General features: G+C 38.9%; 1 protein-coding gene across 1 annotated transcript in view; it reads left to right on the top strand.

Annotated features, from left to right (window-relative positions):
- The first annotated feature begins 982 nt into the window (after positions 1–982).
- Positions 983–15,176, top strand: part of LOC136158492 (hepatitis A virus cellular receptor 1-like) — a 34,028-nt gene continuing 19,834 nt past the window's right edge. Inside the window, 6 exon segments of the mRNA XM_065920303.1 lie at positions 983–1,025; positions 2,826–3,146; positions 6,801–6,976; positions 7,018–7,493; positions 8,549–8,610; positions 11,730–11,785. Of these exon segments, the coding sequence (XP_065776375.1) occupies positions 983–1,025; positions 2,826–3,146; positions 6,801–6,976; positions 7,018–7,493; positions 8,549–8,610; positions 11,730–11,785 (1,134 nt within the window).

The following is a 15,176-nucleotide window of genomic DNA, read 5'->3' as shown; positions in this document are numbered from 1 at the left end:
GGGATAGAGTGGCCATGAACTGCCTCCTAAATCATGGTTGAATTTATGACCATGAGGGGGCACTGGCAGCTAAGGAGTGTCCCTAGCCATCTGGTTCTGTAAGAATTAAGTCACTAGCCCCTGTAGTCACTGATACTCCATATACCCTGAAAGGAATTCAGTGCAGTGATCCAAAAAGAAGTCCTCTGTACTCTGGGAAAACTGGTAAAACAAGCCTTCAGATAGTTAGATGTTTGCAGGAGAAACTTTTATGAATCCAAGTTTCATCTTCCGTACTTAGAAAAATGCTAAAGGCATTAATTGAGGTATTTGTTTCTTGTACCTAGTGGCAACCTTCTACTGAGATGTTTGGTTGTTCTCCTCCAAAATCACATAGAAGCTTATCTCTCCACCCCTCTTGGGTGTGGCTCCTCAGAGCTATCTGAGAGGCAGTCTCCTGAGCCATAAGTGAAACTCACAACTCTGAGTTCTTAGCTAGTGGACATTTGAAGGTTTGACTAAGGATGGGGACTAGCCACTGTGACCACAAAGGAAGAAGTACCCTCCTCTCACCAGAAAGCCAGGTGACTCATCTTCAAGGCTAAGGATAAGTGTAGCTTTGCCATGGGAAGTCTGAGCTTGCTCTGGTGTTCCTGCTGAGCCTTCCTCTCCTTTCCTTTGTGTTTGCTCCCTTGTCTCCTCTGTCAGCACCTAGAGTCAGCGTGGGCTCTAAGTGCAGAAAAGGAGCTGTGTAAGTAGGGATGTTTCAGAGGACAGCTGTGCCTGCCTGTTGGAAGGGGCAGAACTCTCAGCCACCTGGAGCAGACAGAGAGCGGAAGCATTTGCAAATGTGGTCTTGCTTCCAGCAGGCAGGCTTATGGGATTCACCCTGTAAGGGTGAAAGGAGAAGGTACCATCTGAGAATTAAGACTTGTTCTGATCCCATCTGATTGAGGGCCACACCAAGCAGTCTGCTTTCTCTTTCCTTCAGGCCAATAGCATCATGCATCCTTGGGTAGCCATCCTGGGCCTCCTACTCCTGCCAGGTAAGTGAATAAGTGGATTGTGCTCTGGAACCCCAAGGATGTAGGGGGCGGTTTGGGGGGGCGGGGAGGAAGGTAGATGTTAACACCTAGGGCTTTGTCAAAGGTAATGGGATCCACTAGTGAGCAAAGAACTAAGCTGAAAACTTAAGCCAAAGAAATTGCTAAATGCTAAGAATTTAAAAATCTATGGGTAGGTGAATAAGGCATGCTGCAGTACAGTACAGCTTATGTTGCTGTTTGTGTTTAAAATTAAAAAAAAGAGTAGGTAGATGGTTGTGTATGCATGAACTACTCAAGTTTATGTAAGAAAGCGTAACTGTGAACGAGGGTGGGAAGACGAAATGGGGATGGGTGGGAAGTCATTTATTGTACCATTTTGTACTTTTTTGATTTTTTTAACCATGTGTAATTGTTTCTTTTAAAAAGAAAATATTTGAACTTCCCTGGATTTCCAGTGGTTAGAACTTTGTGTTTCCAATGCAGGAAGCACAAGTTCTCTCCCTAGTGGGGGAACTAAGATCCCACATGCGGTGCCATGTGGCCAAATATTTTTTTTTAATCAATAAACAAAAAAATATAATATTTAATAAGCAAAGTTGTTTAGTTTATCTCATATTTTAACATTCTATGAAATAGGGGAAATTTTTAGGAGTAAACGTATCCTAAATTTTAAAAAAATCTCTAGAGGTAAGAATATGGAGAGAGTTTTCCTGCCTGTTTGTGTTTAAGAGGTAAAGTTTACTGTTTGATTGAATATTGTCCAATTGTTTAATTTCCCCTGGCTAACTGGACAGTGCTCCATTGCAGGATAGTCACCAACTCATGGGATCCCTGCTTGAATGTTTTTTAATCGATCCTAAATCCCATGCTGGGCTTCCCAGGTGGCTCAGTGGTAAAGAATCCACCTACCAATGCAGGAGACATGGGCTTGATCCCAGAGTTGGGAAGATCCCCTGGAGAAGGAAATGGCAACCCACTCCAGTATTCTTGCCTGGGAAATTCCATGAACAGAGCAGGCTGGTGGGCTACAGCCCATGGGGTGGCAAAGACCCCAATACAACTTAGCAACTAAACAAAACCAACAAAGCCTATTATAAGCCTCAGTTCCTTCTGACAGTATTATAAACCCTTTTTTCTAAAAACTGATTTCTAAAGAATTTACTTGGCTTCTGCCTTCTAGCCAATGATGCTGTAAGTAGAATATTCGATGTTTTTTCTTTAACTTAGAGATTTGTGAGGTGAACTTTTTTGCATAGCCATTTAAAAAATTGCAATGAAATTGAAAATCAAAATTTTAGACAAATACAGTTATTAAATCAGATTTCAACTGAGACAGTGATTGAATCTAGGGGAGAGGAAATACCACCTGTAAGTATTAACATTTAGTAAGCAGATACCTGCCAAACACAGGATGAAATGCACACACACTGGTGCATTACTGGAGTGTCGTTTGTTTCAAACCTTTTGGAGAGGAATTGGAATCATATTCACCAAAGGACTGAACATATTTCTGCCCTTTATCCTGATACTTTATCTCTTAAATCTGTCCTATTAGTAAATAATCCTGAATACAGAAAAATGTTTATATGATGCTTCATCCTCGGATATATCTGGTTAATATTAACACTGCTAAAGAATATGTTTACAAGAAAAATGCATATGTTAAATTCAAAAACTCAAAATATGGTTAGATAATTTCAAACCACATAAGCTATATAAAGAACAAACTGAAAATAAAATTAAAGTTAAAATTAAAGTTAAAATTTTGAGATGCATGCTCTGGTGTCTCTTTATTTACAGATGCTGTAACCTCTTACCACCGAGTGACTGCAGTGGCGGGTCAGTCTGTCACTCTACCCTGCTACTATAATGGTGAAGTCACAAGCATGTGCTGGGGCCGAGGGGCATGTGCTTGGCTTGATTGCGGAACTAACATCATCTGGACTGATGGCTACAGAGTCACCTATCGGAGGGATGGACGTTACCAGCTAAATGGACATATTGGTGGAAGAGATGTGTCTTTGACCATAAACAATGCTGCCCTGTCTGACAGTGGCTTGTATTGTTGCCGAATTGAGGTGAGAGGGTGGTTCAATGACATAGAGTTGAGGGTAAATCCAGGTGAGCTTATCTTCCTACTTCTTTGATCACTTTATGTGGGTTCCCAGAGATAAGAGTTTTCTGTCTGATATTAACTTTCTTTTCCTTTAGTAGGGAAAGAAAAGTTCCCTATGATGTTGTTTTCTAATAACTCTTCAACTGAATATCTTGTATTTGTGTAGAGTGAGATGTTAAGACTAACCTTGATTCAAGACCATAGGCTAGAGGATCATCCCAGTCAGCAAACTGTCTCCTGAGCAGTGCTTCAGGAATAGTAGTTGGTTCATGAAAAAGCATTCACTGTTCCACACTGAGATATAGTGAGTATTTTTATGGAGCTGAATTTCTTCTTCTTGAAAATCTGACCTTTTCTCTGAGGTCATTTCTTCAGAGATTTTTCAAATGTTCTTTCTTAACATGTTAAGACTCAGAGAGTTTCACACATACAAAACAGGTAATATAAGGTCCTGTCAAATAGATGTATCATTTGGTTTTGACAATTGTCAATGTGATTTTGTAGCATATACATTGAAAGAGCCTATATAGTTTCATCCCCTTCCTCTGCCCTTTGATTTTTTTGAAGCACAATTCACACTATATCATGGCTAAGCTGGTAAAGAATCAGCCTGCAATGCGGAAGCAATGGCTTCGATCCCTGAGTTGGGAAGATCTCCTAGAGAAGGGAGTGGCTACCCACTGCAGTATTATGGCCTGGAGAATCCCATGAACTGTATAGTCCATGGAGTCACAAAGAGTTGCACCCAACTGTGTGACTTTCACTTTCACTCACATCATATCACTAAATGGGTTGTTTAAAAATTAAAATTGCCCTATTGCCATATGAGAACATTTTCATCTCAATAACTGTTCACTTTTGGCATTTAAGAATTTTATGAAATGCAAAAGTCTTGGAAGTTTATGTTTTTCTATCTTGATGTAGACATTTTAATTTTTCTTACCACTTGGTGAAAGGAGCAGATTCTAAAGGATTTCCTGGTTTCTGGTGCTCTTTCACAGTAAGTATTCTCCCACTAAAGTTTCTAACGAAAACAAAACCCAATATTCAGAGCCTTTATAAGGTAGGTCTCTTTTTTAATTTAAGTGAACTTGATATTTCAGTTTCATAATTTTTCCTAACTTCATCAAGGACACTTAGGTTATTTGATGAAGGCAAGTAAAAGAAGGTCAATTCTGATGCAGAAAATAGCTGACTCTGGGGAAGCATCTTGGAGGCAATATAAGAAAGCCAAAAGATGTTGGTGCTATACACATGTGGCAGGAGGCTGTGTGTGGAGAAGAGATTATTTTTGGAGTTGTGAAATTATATGATTGGTCCTGAGGAATACTTTTTTTTAAGTGATAATGAAAGAAATTAGTAGGGGATATTTATAGTGCTAATAAATTCTTTAATAGAGGAATATTTGCAAAGTCACTGCTCTGTCCAGTGGGAAATGGGTTCATAACTGAGCCAAAGTGACTCTCTGCCTCTAACCCAATACTTTACTTAAGTTTTCTTGCACTTTTCACAGAATGCGCTTACTTTCAACCTCTCTTAGGGCTCTTCCTCAGCAGCTTTTCCTAGCCTTAGTTTCCTACCTTCTTCCTTAGGAAATATTTACTGCTGAGCAAGGCACATTAGTGAAACAAGCTGATTAAATTTCTTCCTTGTTATACTCCTTTGATCAGGTTTTTTTCTTGCTTCTTCTTTTTTTTTTTTTTTAGCTTTCATTTCAAACTGAAGGGAGAGGATTGAGACTGCACTGCTCTTCAAAATCTTTAACTACACTATTAGACCCAGGTCAGCAAACAGTAGTCATAGGACCAGATCACATTATAAAATAAGCTCACCAACAGTCATTTTTTTTCCTTGTAGTTTCTTCAGTCTTATCTTTAAAAAAAATTTTTTTTATTATTTTCATATATTTTTATTAGTTGGAGGCTAATTAGTTTACAATATTGTAGTGGTTTTTGCCATACTTTGACATGTATCAGCCATGGATTTACATGTGTTCCCCATCCCGAACCCCCCCTCCCGCCTCCCTCTCCATCCCATCCCTCTGGGTCTTCCCAGTGCACCAGCCCTGAGCACTTGTCTTATGCATCCAACCTGGGCTGGTGATCTGTTTCACCCTTGATAGTATACTTGTTTCAATGCTATTCTCTCAGAACATCCCACTCTCTCCTTCTCCCACAGAGTCCCAAAGTCTGTTCTGTACATCTGTGTCTCTTTTTCTGTTTTGCATATAGGGTTATCGTTACCATCTTTTAAAATTCCATATATATGCATTAGTATACTGTATTGGTTTTTATCTTTCCAGCTTACTTCAGTCTGTATAATTAGCTCCAGTTTCATCCATCTCATTAGAACTGATTCAAATGAATTCTTTTTAATGGCTGAGTAATATTCCATTGTGTATATGTACCATAGCTTCCTTATCTATTCATCTCTCGATGGACATCTAGGTTACTTCCATGTCTTGGCAATTATAAACCGTGCTGCGATGAACATTGGGGTGCATGTGTCTCTTTCAGATCTGGTTTCCTCGGTGTGTATGCCCAGGAGTGGGATTGCTGAGTCATACGGCAGTTCTATTTCTAGTTTTTTAAGGAATCTCCACACTGTTCTCCATAGTGACTGTACTGGTTTGCATTCCCACCAACAGCATAAGCGGGTTCCCTTTTCTCCACAGCCTCTCCAGCATTTATTGCTTGCAGACTTTTGGATAGCAGCCATCCTGACTGGCGTGTAATGGTACCTCATTGTGGTTTTGATTTGCATTTCTCTGATAATGAGTGATGTTGAGCATCTTTTCATGTGTTTGTTAGCCATCTGAATGTCTTCTTTGAAGAAATGTCTGTTTAGTTCTTTGACCCATTTTTTGATTGGGTCATTTATTTTTCTGGAATTGAGCTGCAGGAGTTGCTTGTATATTTTTGAGATTAATTCATTGTCTGTTTCATCATTTGCTATTATTTTCTCCCAGTCTGAAGGCTGTCTTTTCACCTATGTATAGTTTCCTTTGTTGTGCAAAAGCTTCTAAGTTTATATATATTTTTTTAATAAATAAAGTTTTATTAGAACACAGCCCCGTCCATTCATGTATATACTATCTATGTTTTCAGGGCTTCCCAGGTGACATATGGCATCTGTGTTATCCATCGTATATAATGATGTGAATTAATCCACATTTAAGATGAAGATATGTTGGGAGGGTACCCATAGAACTGACAGAAGTGAGCGCTATTTATTTGGTCAATATTCTGGTTCTTGGGAACTACTATTTGTGTTCTAGTCATGTACTGCTGAGAGGGCAAAGACAGCTTCAGGCTCTAGACACTTTTCCCTCCCTCACAGATGTTTATGAAGATATGTAAATCTGATATGTATGACTAGTCTTTACAAAGTGCTTCAACACAAATCCCATGTGTCATTTTTTAATATCAACACCTCCCACAATATCATCCTTTAAATGCAGCTGTTGCCTTGTGACCTGTCTTCACTCCCTCCTCAGTCACAGGTTCTAGTTGACCAATGACTAGAACTTGGAATTCATGGGAGATAAGTGCTGAGTTCTGCCTGGGGACAGTCTCCTTGGTTGTGTTGGTGCACAGGCCCAGCACGAGTCTCTTGTTGCCTGCTGCTTGATGAATCCCTGCTTTCATGTTGATTTCTAGCTCCACCTACAACAACAATGACCACCACCACTACTACAACTACAACCACCACCACTACCCCAAGAACCACTACCACCACCACCAACACTACTCCAAGAACCACTACCACCACTGCAAGAAAGACAACCATTACTACTACTCCAAGAACGACTACCACTGTTCAAAGACCCATCACTACTACCCCAAGAAGAATAATTAATTGAAAAACTATTCAAAGAACTACTCGAAAAACTACTACCCCAAGAAGAACAACTATTCGAAAATCTGTTCGGAGAACCACCACTACGACCCCAAGAAGAACAACTATTCGAAAATCTATTTGGAGAACCACCACTACTACCCCCAAAGCAACAACCACCAGGACTCCAACAAGCACCATCACCACAACCACTACTCCAAGACCAACCACCACTACAAGAAAGACAACCATTACTATTACTACAAGAACGAGTACCACTATTCCATCAACCACCACTACTACCCCCAAAACAACAACCAACACAACTCCAACAACCACGAACACCACTACTCCAACCACAGTGGTCACCACTGCTCCAACAGCTACCACCCCTGTTGTGCCAACAACAATCACCACCACAACTCCAACCATGATGGTCACCACTGCTCCAGTGACAGCGAGGTCCTCTACTTCTGCTTTTCCAATGCCAGCACCCACAAGGGACCTCCAGCCAGGTAAGCAAAAGTACTTCTAAGTGCAGAAGTTATTAAAGTAGACAATATACACCACTCAGGGCCCTGTGTTAAGGCAGATGTACAATCTAGAGTAGGGATTCTTAACAGGTTTCCAAACCTGGCTTCACAGAATCTGTGAACCACTTGTATCCTCTTATATTCATCTTTTGTATCTGTAAGCATTTTCAGAGTGAGAGGGATCTATGGTTTTTGTTAGATTCTCAAAGGAATCATTAATAGTAAAAAAAAAAAAACCAGACCACTGGTCGTGGACATCTAAGAAGGATGGTGCATTCAGCCCAGCTTAACATAGAATTATGAGGAAAAAATAAGGGTGCCAGAACAGGGCCAAGTGAATGAGATTCTGTCTTATAAGGAGCTCGGAATAGAGAACATTTAATCCATTTTGAAGCCTAACCCAACACTTGAGGATAAGATTTCAGTGAAGTTAATGCTTACTCTCTTTCCTGTGTCAGGAAACATGCTAACTGCTTTATAAGTATTAAGCCCCTTAATTCTTATGACAACCCCAGGACTGATGCTAAAGCTGAAGCTCCAATAATTTGGCCACCTTAAGCAAACAGCTGACTCATTGAAAAAGACCCCAATGATGGGAAGATTGAAGGCAAAAGGAGAAGAGGCTGGCAGAAAATGAGATGGTTAAACAGTATCGCTGACTCAATGGACATGAGTTTGAGCAAACTCCAGGAGACAGAGAAGGACAGGGAAGCATGGGATGCTGCAGTCATGGGGTTGCAAAGAGTCAGACACGACTTAGCAACTGAACAACAACAGAAATATAAAAAGTGAAATAATTCTGTTGTTAAGCTCTCAGATCATTATCTAGATCGGATTTATTCATGATAATTAAATGCCTACATAGCAGGGTAATACGTCAAAGATATCTATTAATATATTTCTAAGAAAGAGTCAAGGGTAATTTCTGATTTAGTTTTGTTTGTTATTTCTGCTGAGGGTGTAAATTTCCTCAACTAATTGAACACTATTTTTCTATTCTTGTCATTCGTATAGCTTCTTTTTCTTCTCCAACTGAGACAGCCTACTACCGTGTATGAAACAAACATAACCAGCTCACCATGGCACTCTTGTTCAACAGGTAACTTCAGTTTCTTTCCTGAACACCTGGGAGCTTTCAAATTTTGATAAATATTAGCACATTGTTAAGAGCACATATTCTAAAATAAGAGAAGCATGACTTGAATGCCAACAATGGCTATTCCACTCAGCTATGCAACTTGAACAAATGTCTTATTACCCTCTTTGAATCTGTTTTTATCCTTTGGAAAATGGGTGAAATATTACTTATTCTTCCAAGCATTATTTGAGATAAAGATCTTTGGACACATTTACAAGGTAAGTGATAGTGTGGCCATTATGACTGGTACTTAGAATGTCCAGAAATATGTACATTTGAGTGACATAGGCAGCTTATATGATTTGGGACCATCCACATGCATGTCCACATTTTTCTAAATAAAATGAATCAGCCTTGCCTTTAAACTTATTCCTAGGTGTACTTCCCTGGACAGAGCCTTAAAACAATTAAATCCAAACTGGTCCAGACCAAACTGGTCACCTGTTTATGCTTCCTCTAAGCCCCAGAAACTACACAGAGCCAGGAGGCTCTTCCGCTGCCTTGTCAAGCTTTCATTTCACATGGACACTTTGAGTTGGGTTGAGGACATGGACACCAGAACCAAAGAGGCAGGTCCCACTAGGATTGTGCTATTCCACTCCAAAAGTCTCCCAGTTCTCCCTTGTTTTGGAAAGTCCATATTCTTTTGAGATGTAAGATTAGTCTGTTTTTCCTATAATGTAGAAAGATGATATTGAATTGTCATCTTTCCCAGCTAACTCTGTTACCCATGGTGGTAAATTTGGAGAGCACCACATGTGAACCCCTTTGTAATGCAGAACTGGCTTATTTGTCCATGTGCCTGTGAAGCATCTAAACACGGTCAGGCTTTGTAAGACTTGTGTGTATGATTCATCATGTTCAGGAGGTACTATTATGTAGCAGACACCCAGGGTAGCCTACTTTGCCAATCAGTCAAGGAAGCTCTTAATTGAAAATGGACATGCAGCGGGACTCAGAGAGGGACCAATTTAATTGGAATTAGCTAATAGTGACATTTGGTTTTGAAAGTGGAATCCTTGGTGTGAACTGTTTCTGGGCACAAAAACAAAGAGAAAGCAGATAAAAATACAGGTAAGAGCAGTTGGAGCAACTGTACCCCACACTTTTAGGCTAAGAGGAAGAACAAAGTAGGAAATGGGAAATTGTTCTCTAAAATATGTCACTAAAACCTGGTCAAGGTAGACTTGCCCGCATGGACCCGACATAAGAGCAGCTGTGTCCTCACGACTTCTGTGACTGCTGCTGTCTTGGCAGCATCTCTGAGGCCCTTCAGCCAAATCCTCACAATGCCCGAGTCACATTTCAGTGGGTTAAAGCCTCACAAAGCAAAGAAGTTTAGTCCAGAAAGAATTTTGGTTTCATATGGCCTGCATCTACCTTTCAGATGCTTGTGCCAGCAAATTGTTGTATATTATCTCATTTAATTTTTTCAGGGAAGGTTTATTTCTTGCCATTGCCAGACTAAGGAAGACATTTAGTTTTACTTCGGAAACAAACAGCTTCCAATTCAACTGCCCGCCAATGGCAGTTTCAAACTGCACGCCCATGGGCAAGTGGTTTCATTCCTCACTACATGTTTGTAAGGAATGAAAGACGTGATATTTGGAAAATCCTTTGCTTGGTGTCCCTTCCCCATTGCTCCTATTGTTATATTTGCAACATAATTGTGATACCTGATATTTGTTTAATATGGTGTTAAGCACCTTACATGCATCATCTAATGTGACAACTTTATGAGACGGGTGCTATCAACAGCTTGTAGTTCAAGGTTACTCCAGCTAGAAATATAAATACAAAATTTACATGCATATATATATATATAATGTGTATGTAAAGGACATTGATCAAGGTCACATTGGTAAGTGACATGTCAGCACTGAAGTCAAGTTTTATCTGACTCAAGTCCTCGCTATTTTTTTACAACATCACTCATTCTATAGCTTAAGGATTTAAGGTTATAATATAAATCATACACAGAGACTAGACTGTAGATACTGTCTTTGTCTCTTGAGGAAGTAGTGTCAGAATGTTTAAATTGTAGATACAGTAATGTAAAGTTTGAAAACTTAGGGGGATATGTTTAGTTCATGATTTCACTACCATTAGAAAATGATGATTTTATATCTCTGTCAGTAGTATGGGAATCTCTGAGACCTGCAGTATTTTCATTGAATGGGAACATAATGTGTGCAGTGGTTACAATTTGAGGCTTTTGTCCTTTAGTATAGTTGGAAACTTCAACCATTTTAGCACCTCATCTAAAATTTCGGATTAAGAAAATTGGTATAAGGTAGTAAAGTGCTTGTCTATAATAGATACTCGGTAAAGCGAGAATCCTGTATTTGACCTATAGTTGCTTAGAAGGGCCAACAGTATATGTTCTGTGTGACTAAAGAGATATTTCAAAACACTATTAAAATTTGGACATTCAAAACTTTAAGGCAATGTATCCTTTTATATTGGGATTTTTAGGTAGTATAAAGTATACTGGCCTTGGGAATGATGTAACATATTTTCTAAAGCACATTTGGATCAGTGTCTGGGTACACAGGCATATAATGTAGGAGTTGGATGCCACCTGTTTGAGGTATCTTAGTGCATTTCACTCACATTTTGAATGTAAAACCAATGTAATGTTCATTTTGAGCAGAGTGGTTCTGCTGTTTGGATGTGTAATGACCTCTGAGCACTCACTGGAAGTTTCTGAGCTGCCATGAAAGTATTGATTACTTTTCTGTAATTGGTAATTTTTAACCTAGTTCTGAGAATGGGTCACTCTGACTTGTCTAAAATTGTCAGTAAATTTTCTGTGAGCATGCAATTTTTTTTCCATAGGGAGGAAAAAAAAGGGTTCATTTTCAAGGGGTCCATGACAAAATGGTTAAGAGGCACAACCTTACTGCTTAAATTAATAAATGTTAGTAACTTGGTATTAACTTGGGATGTCTACAGCATTAGGCCATATGATTATTCAACTTTCCCTTCATTACCAAAAGGCAGTGTGAATATATTTGGTGTTTGCAGGAAAGTTCAATATCTTTTTGTAATTCTTATTAATTTTCTTTCATGTTGAGCAGATGGAAATGGCACTGTGACACAGTCTCCAGATCCCCAGTGGCATAACAATCAAACTGTAAGCATATTCCTTCCTATTTTATTAGCCTGATTCACTTATATGTCTCTTCTGTAATCAAGTTACATTTAGAGATTATTATTGTCAGACTAGTCCACAGATTGATTCTTTCTAATTTAGAAAATAAAGGAAGAATCTGATTCTTAAATAGGGATACTTTAATTAATTTTAAAAGTCTACATAGGTGTACTACTTTGTTAGGAAGACCTGGAAAGTGATATTTTACTCTAGACACACATATACACCCAGGACAGATTTTCTGCTGACCAGAAAATAAGAAAAAAAGAGTGAATTATGCCTGGGTCCTTGCCCCAGCAGGATCCAGGGGAACCCTCAGGATGAATGGGGAAGTGAGAGAGAGAGAGAGAGAGAGACAGAGAGAAAGAGCGAGACCAGACCGGGATGTGCAGCAGAGTCTGGCCCGTGCTTTATTTTTCACCATAGCTTTTATACCCTAAGTTAGTACATTTCTAAGGGGAAGAAAAGCACACAGACTTAGTTTAACATTACATCAGCTTGTCCTCTACAAAGCCAGGTGTTCTCTGCATACTTTTTTGTTTATGAGAGTCTTTTCCATAGATTTTTTTTTTTGTACATTATCTTTTGGCCTTGAGCTTAGCAGAAAACAGAAAAGTGGCGATCTCATGGTACAGCAGTTTGTAACTTAGTAGAAATACAATCCTGTTAACACAAAGATCAGTCTTTTTGCAGAAGTTCTCAGCTAACTTTATCTAAAAAGTTTAACACACAAAGACGCTAGGCAGCCCCTGTTCAGCACTCCTAGTTAAAATTAACAATTATCTTATTGTTTTTACACTAGGGCTAAACTCTTATTTTTCTAGATCTTTAACTATATTAACAATAGTTTCCACTGCACAACCTCAGCACATTAACAGCAATCAAATGTTGATCCAATAACCACTTTCAAAATAATATTTTTTGTGTTCTCTAATAGGGCTTCCTCACCCCCCAAAGGGCTCTGTGCCTATTGGGGCCTTTTTTATGGTTAATCTCTATGTATAATATCTTTTGGCCTTCAGGCCTATTGACAATTTATGGCTTGCACCTGGTGTAACTTTAAGCAACTTCAGTAGCTGACTCTGTCTTATTTGTGGTTAATCTATTTACTTTCTATTAGGCCTCATCTCTATGGGAACCAGATAGGATTACATTATTATGGAACAGAAATGCAAAGGACTGCAAAAACAGCAGATATAGCACAAAACAGGCTCTTAGTCTAAAAGTTAACTACCTGCAAGAAGTCACCAGCTAATCTCTTGCAATGGGAAGCACACATTTATCAAACAAGCCAGAATGCCAGCCAAAGGGTTTGAATTGAAGTATTTCTTTCATCCCTGGCCCCTTCATAGGGTACCAGCATCTAGGAGATTTATTAATTAGGGTTTTAAGTTGGTTTTTATTCAATGAAAGAGGAGCAGGAGAGCTCTCGGCAGGCAACACAAGAATCTGCAGCAGGGCAAACAAGAACAACAACAGAAAAGGGGGGAGGATACAGGGTGGGGTAGAGGCCAAGGCCAACCTGGAGGGTCCCTTGTATCCTGAATTGCCTTATGTGTCAGGTTTTATCCTCATGACCTCGTCATGGATGGGATCCTGAACGACCTTGTGTGTCAGGTATTTTCTTCATGACCTCGTCATGGGTGGGATCTCCCATAATGGCTCCTGGCAGAATTATTTCAGGCATAGTGAATTAACATTACATACCAAGAAAGCCGTAGATCATTGTTAGAGAAATAACATGCCTTGAATTGATATAGTGGAATGGGGGCCATCCCCACCAAAAATGTTATGTCAATGAAAGTGTGATTCCTTAAACATAGCCTCCCTAATATCCTTTTCCAACCCAATTTTCCTCCTATAGAGAAAATTTGAGGCCACTGTTGGGTCTTTCTATATATGTCCTCCCCATATGATGACATGTTAAGGTCCTAAGGTCTTCAACAACTTTGTAATTCTGTAATTTGTTCTTGCACCTTTCCCACAATTAGCTTGGGAAAATCCAAGGGACTATAGTCTCATGATGTTCATGAAAGCCTCATCTTCGTGCGTAAGTTAGAAGAACTTATCAGTGAGATTTTTACTTTTGGCTCCCTTGGGTGAAACAACTTTCCTTTCACTATGTGCAAATAACTCTTAGAAGCAAGAAACATGAACAGATTCATGAACAGATTCAGAGAGTAATCTTGATTGCAAGTGGTGAGAAGTTGCAGCATGGACATTGTAAGAGAAATTCAAGTTCAGGCAAAGTGGGGTTAATGTGACATCAAATGGCCTTATATTGCATAACTTGGTGACAATGAGAATACTAACAGGTAGGAATGATATGAAAGATTAATCACTCTGATGAGATGGGTGCTGATTGATCTGATGGATATGGGCTGAATTTGTTTGTGCTTGTTGAATAGCAGAACTGCCACCATGTAAATGTCCTGTCAGTCAGATTTAGGCTAGTTTTAAAAAAAAAGAAACAAACACTCTGAATGATAAGATTGTTTTTGACCTCAGTTACCTGCAGGACAGGTATATTTAGTAGCAGTTAATCTCTTCTATATAATATAAGCAATATAGAAGCAAGTTCGCAATAGGTGGTGGCACAATCGTGGGCTTTTTGTGTCTTGACTGTGAAGATATCAAGGCGTTTCCCGGGTATCTTAAAACCAAGCAGCATATATTTCCACCCAGTAGGTCAACTTCTTGAGCTGCATCTTAAGGAGAGAATGAACATATACATAAAGATGTATAAAAGAAGATATACATTGCTGCTGTTTATTATCATGAAAATGTGACAAACAACCTAAACATTCCATAATAGGAGATTAATTACTTCTCAATTAAGCATGCCCATTTATTGCCATTAGCAATGTTGTCACTGCAGTGTACTTACTGCCATGAGAAGACAGAGTCAATTGTTAAATGAAAAAACTAAGTTTTCAAATAGCATTGGGACTTCCCTGACAGTCCAATGATTAAGAGTCCATGCCTCCAATGAAGTAAGTACAGGTTTAATGGCTGATCAGGGAACTAAGATCCCACATGCCATGTAGCATTGCCAAAACTGAAAAAAAACCCAAAAAACCAAAAAACAAATATATATATATTATATAGTTTATAGATGTAAAATAAAATGATGTATATAGTGTAGTATGCATTGGATAGGGTAACTGTTTCCGTTAAGAAAAGTACTAGAAAGATAAAATTCTAGGAGGGTATGTAATGAAAAATGGTAATAGTAACTAATTCTAGATGTTGAAATTATGGTTGATTTTTGTTTTCCTTTCTTACTCCTGAGCTGCACACTCTAAAATGAACTTCCTGTTTTTATGTAACATAATATTTTTTAAAAAGCAAGCAAAGACTGCTTCCTGTAACC

The sequence above is a fragment of the Muntiacus reevesi genome, chromosome 1 (assembly GCF_963930625.1).
Source record: "Muntiacus reevesi chromosome 1, mMunRee1.1, whole genome shotgun sequence".
Lineage (NCBI taxonomy): Eukaryota > Metazoa > Chordata > Mammalia > Artiodactyla > Cervidae > Muntiacus > Muntiacus reevesi.
This window is presented reverse-complemented; position numbering and strand designations above follow the sequence as displayed.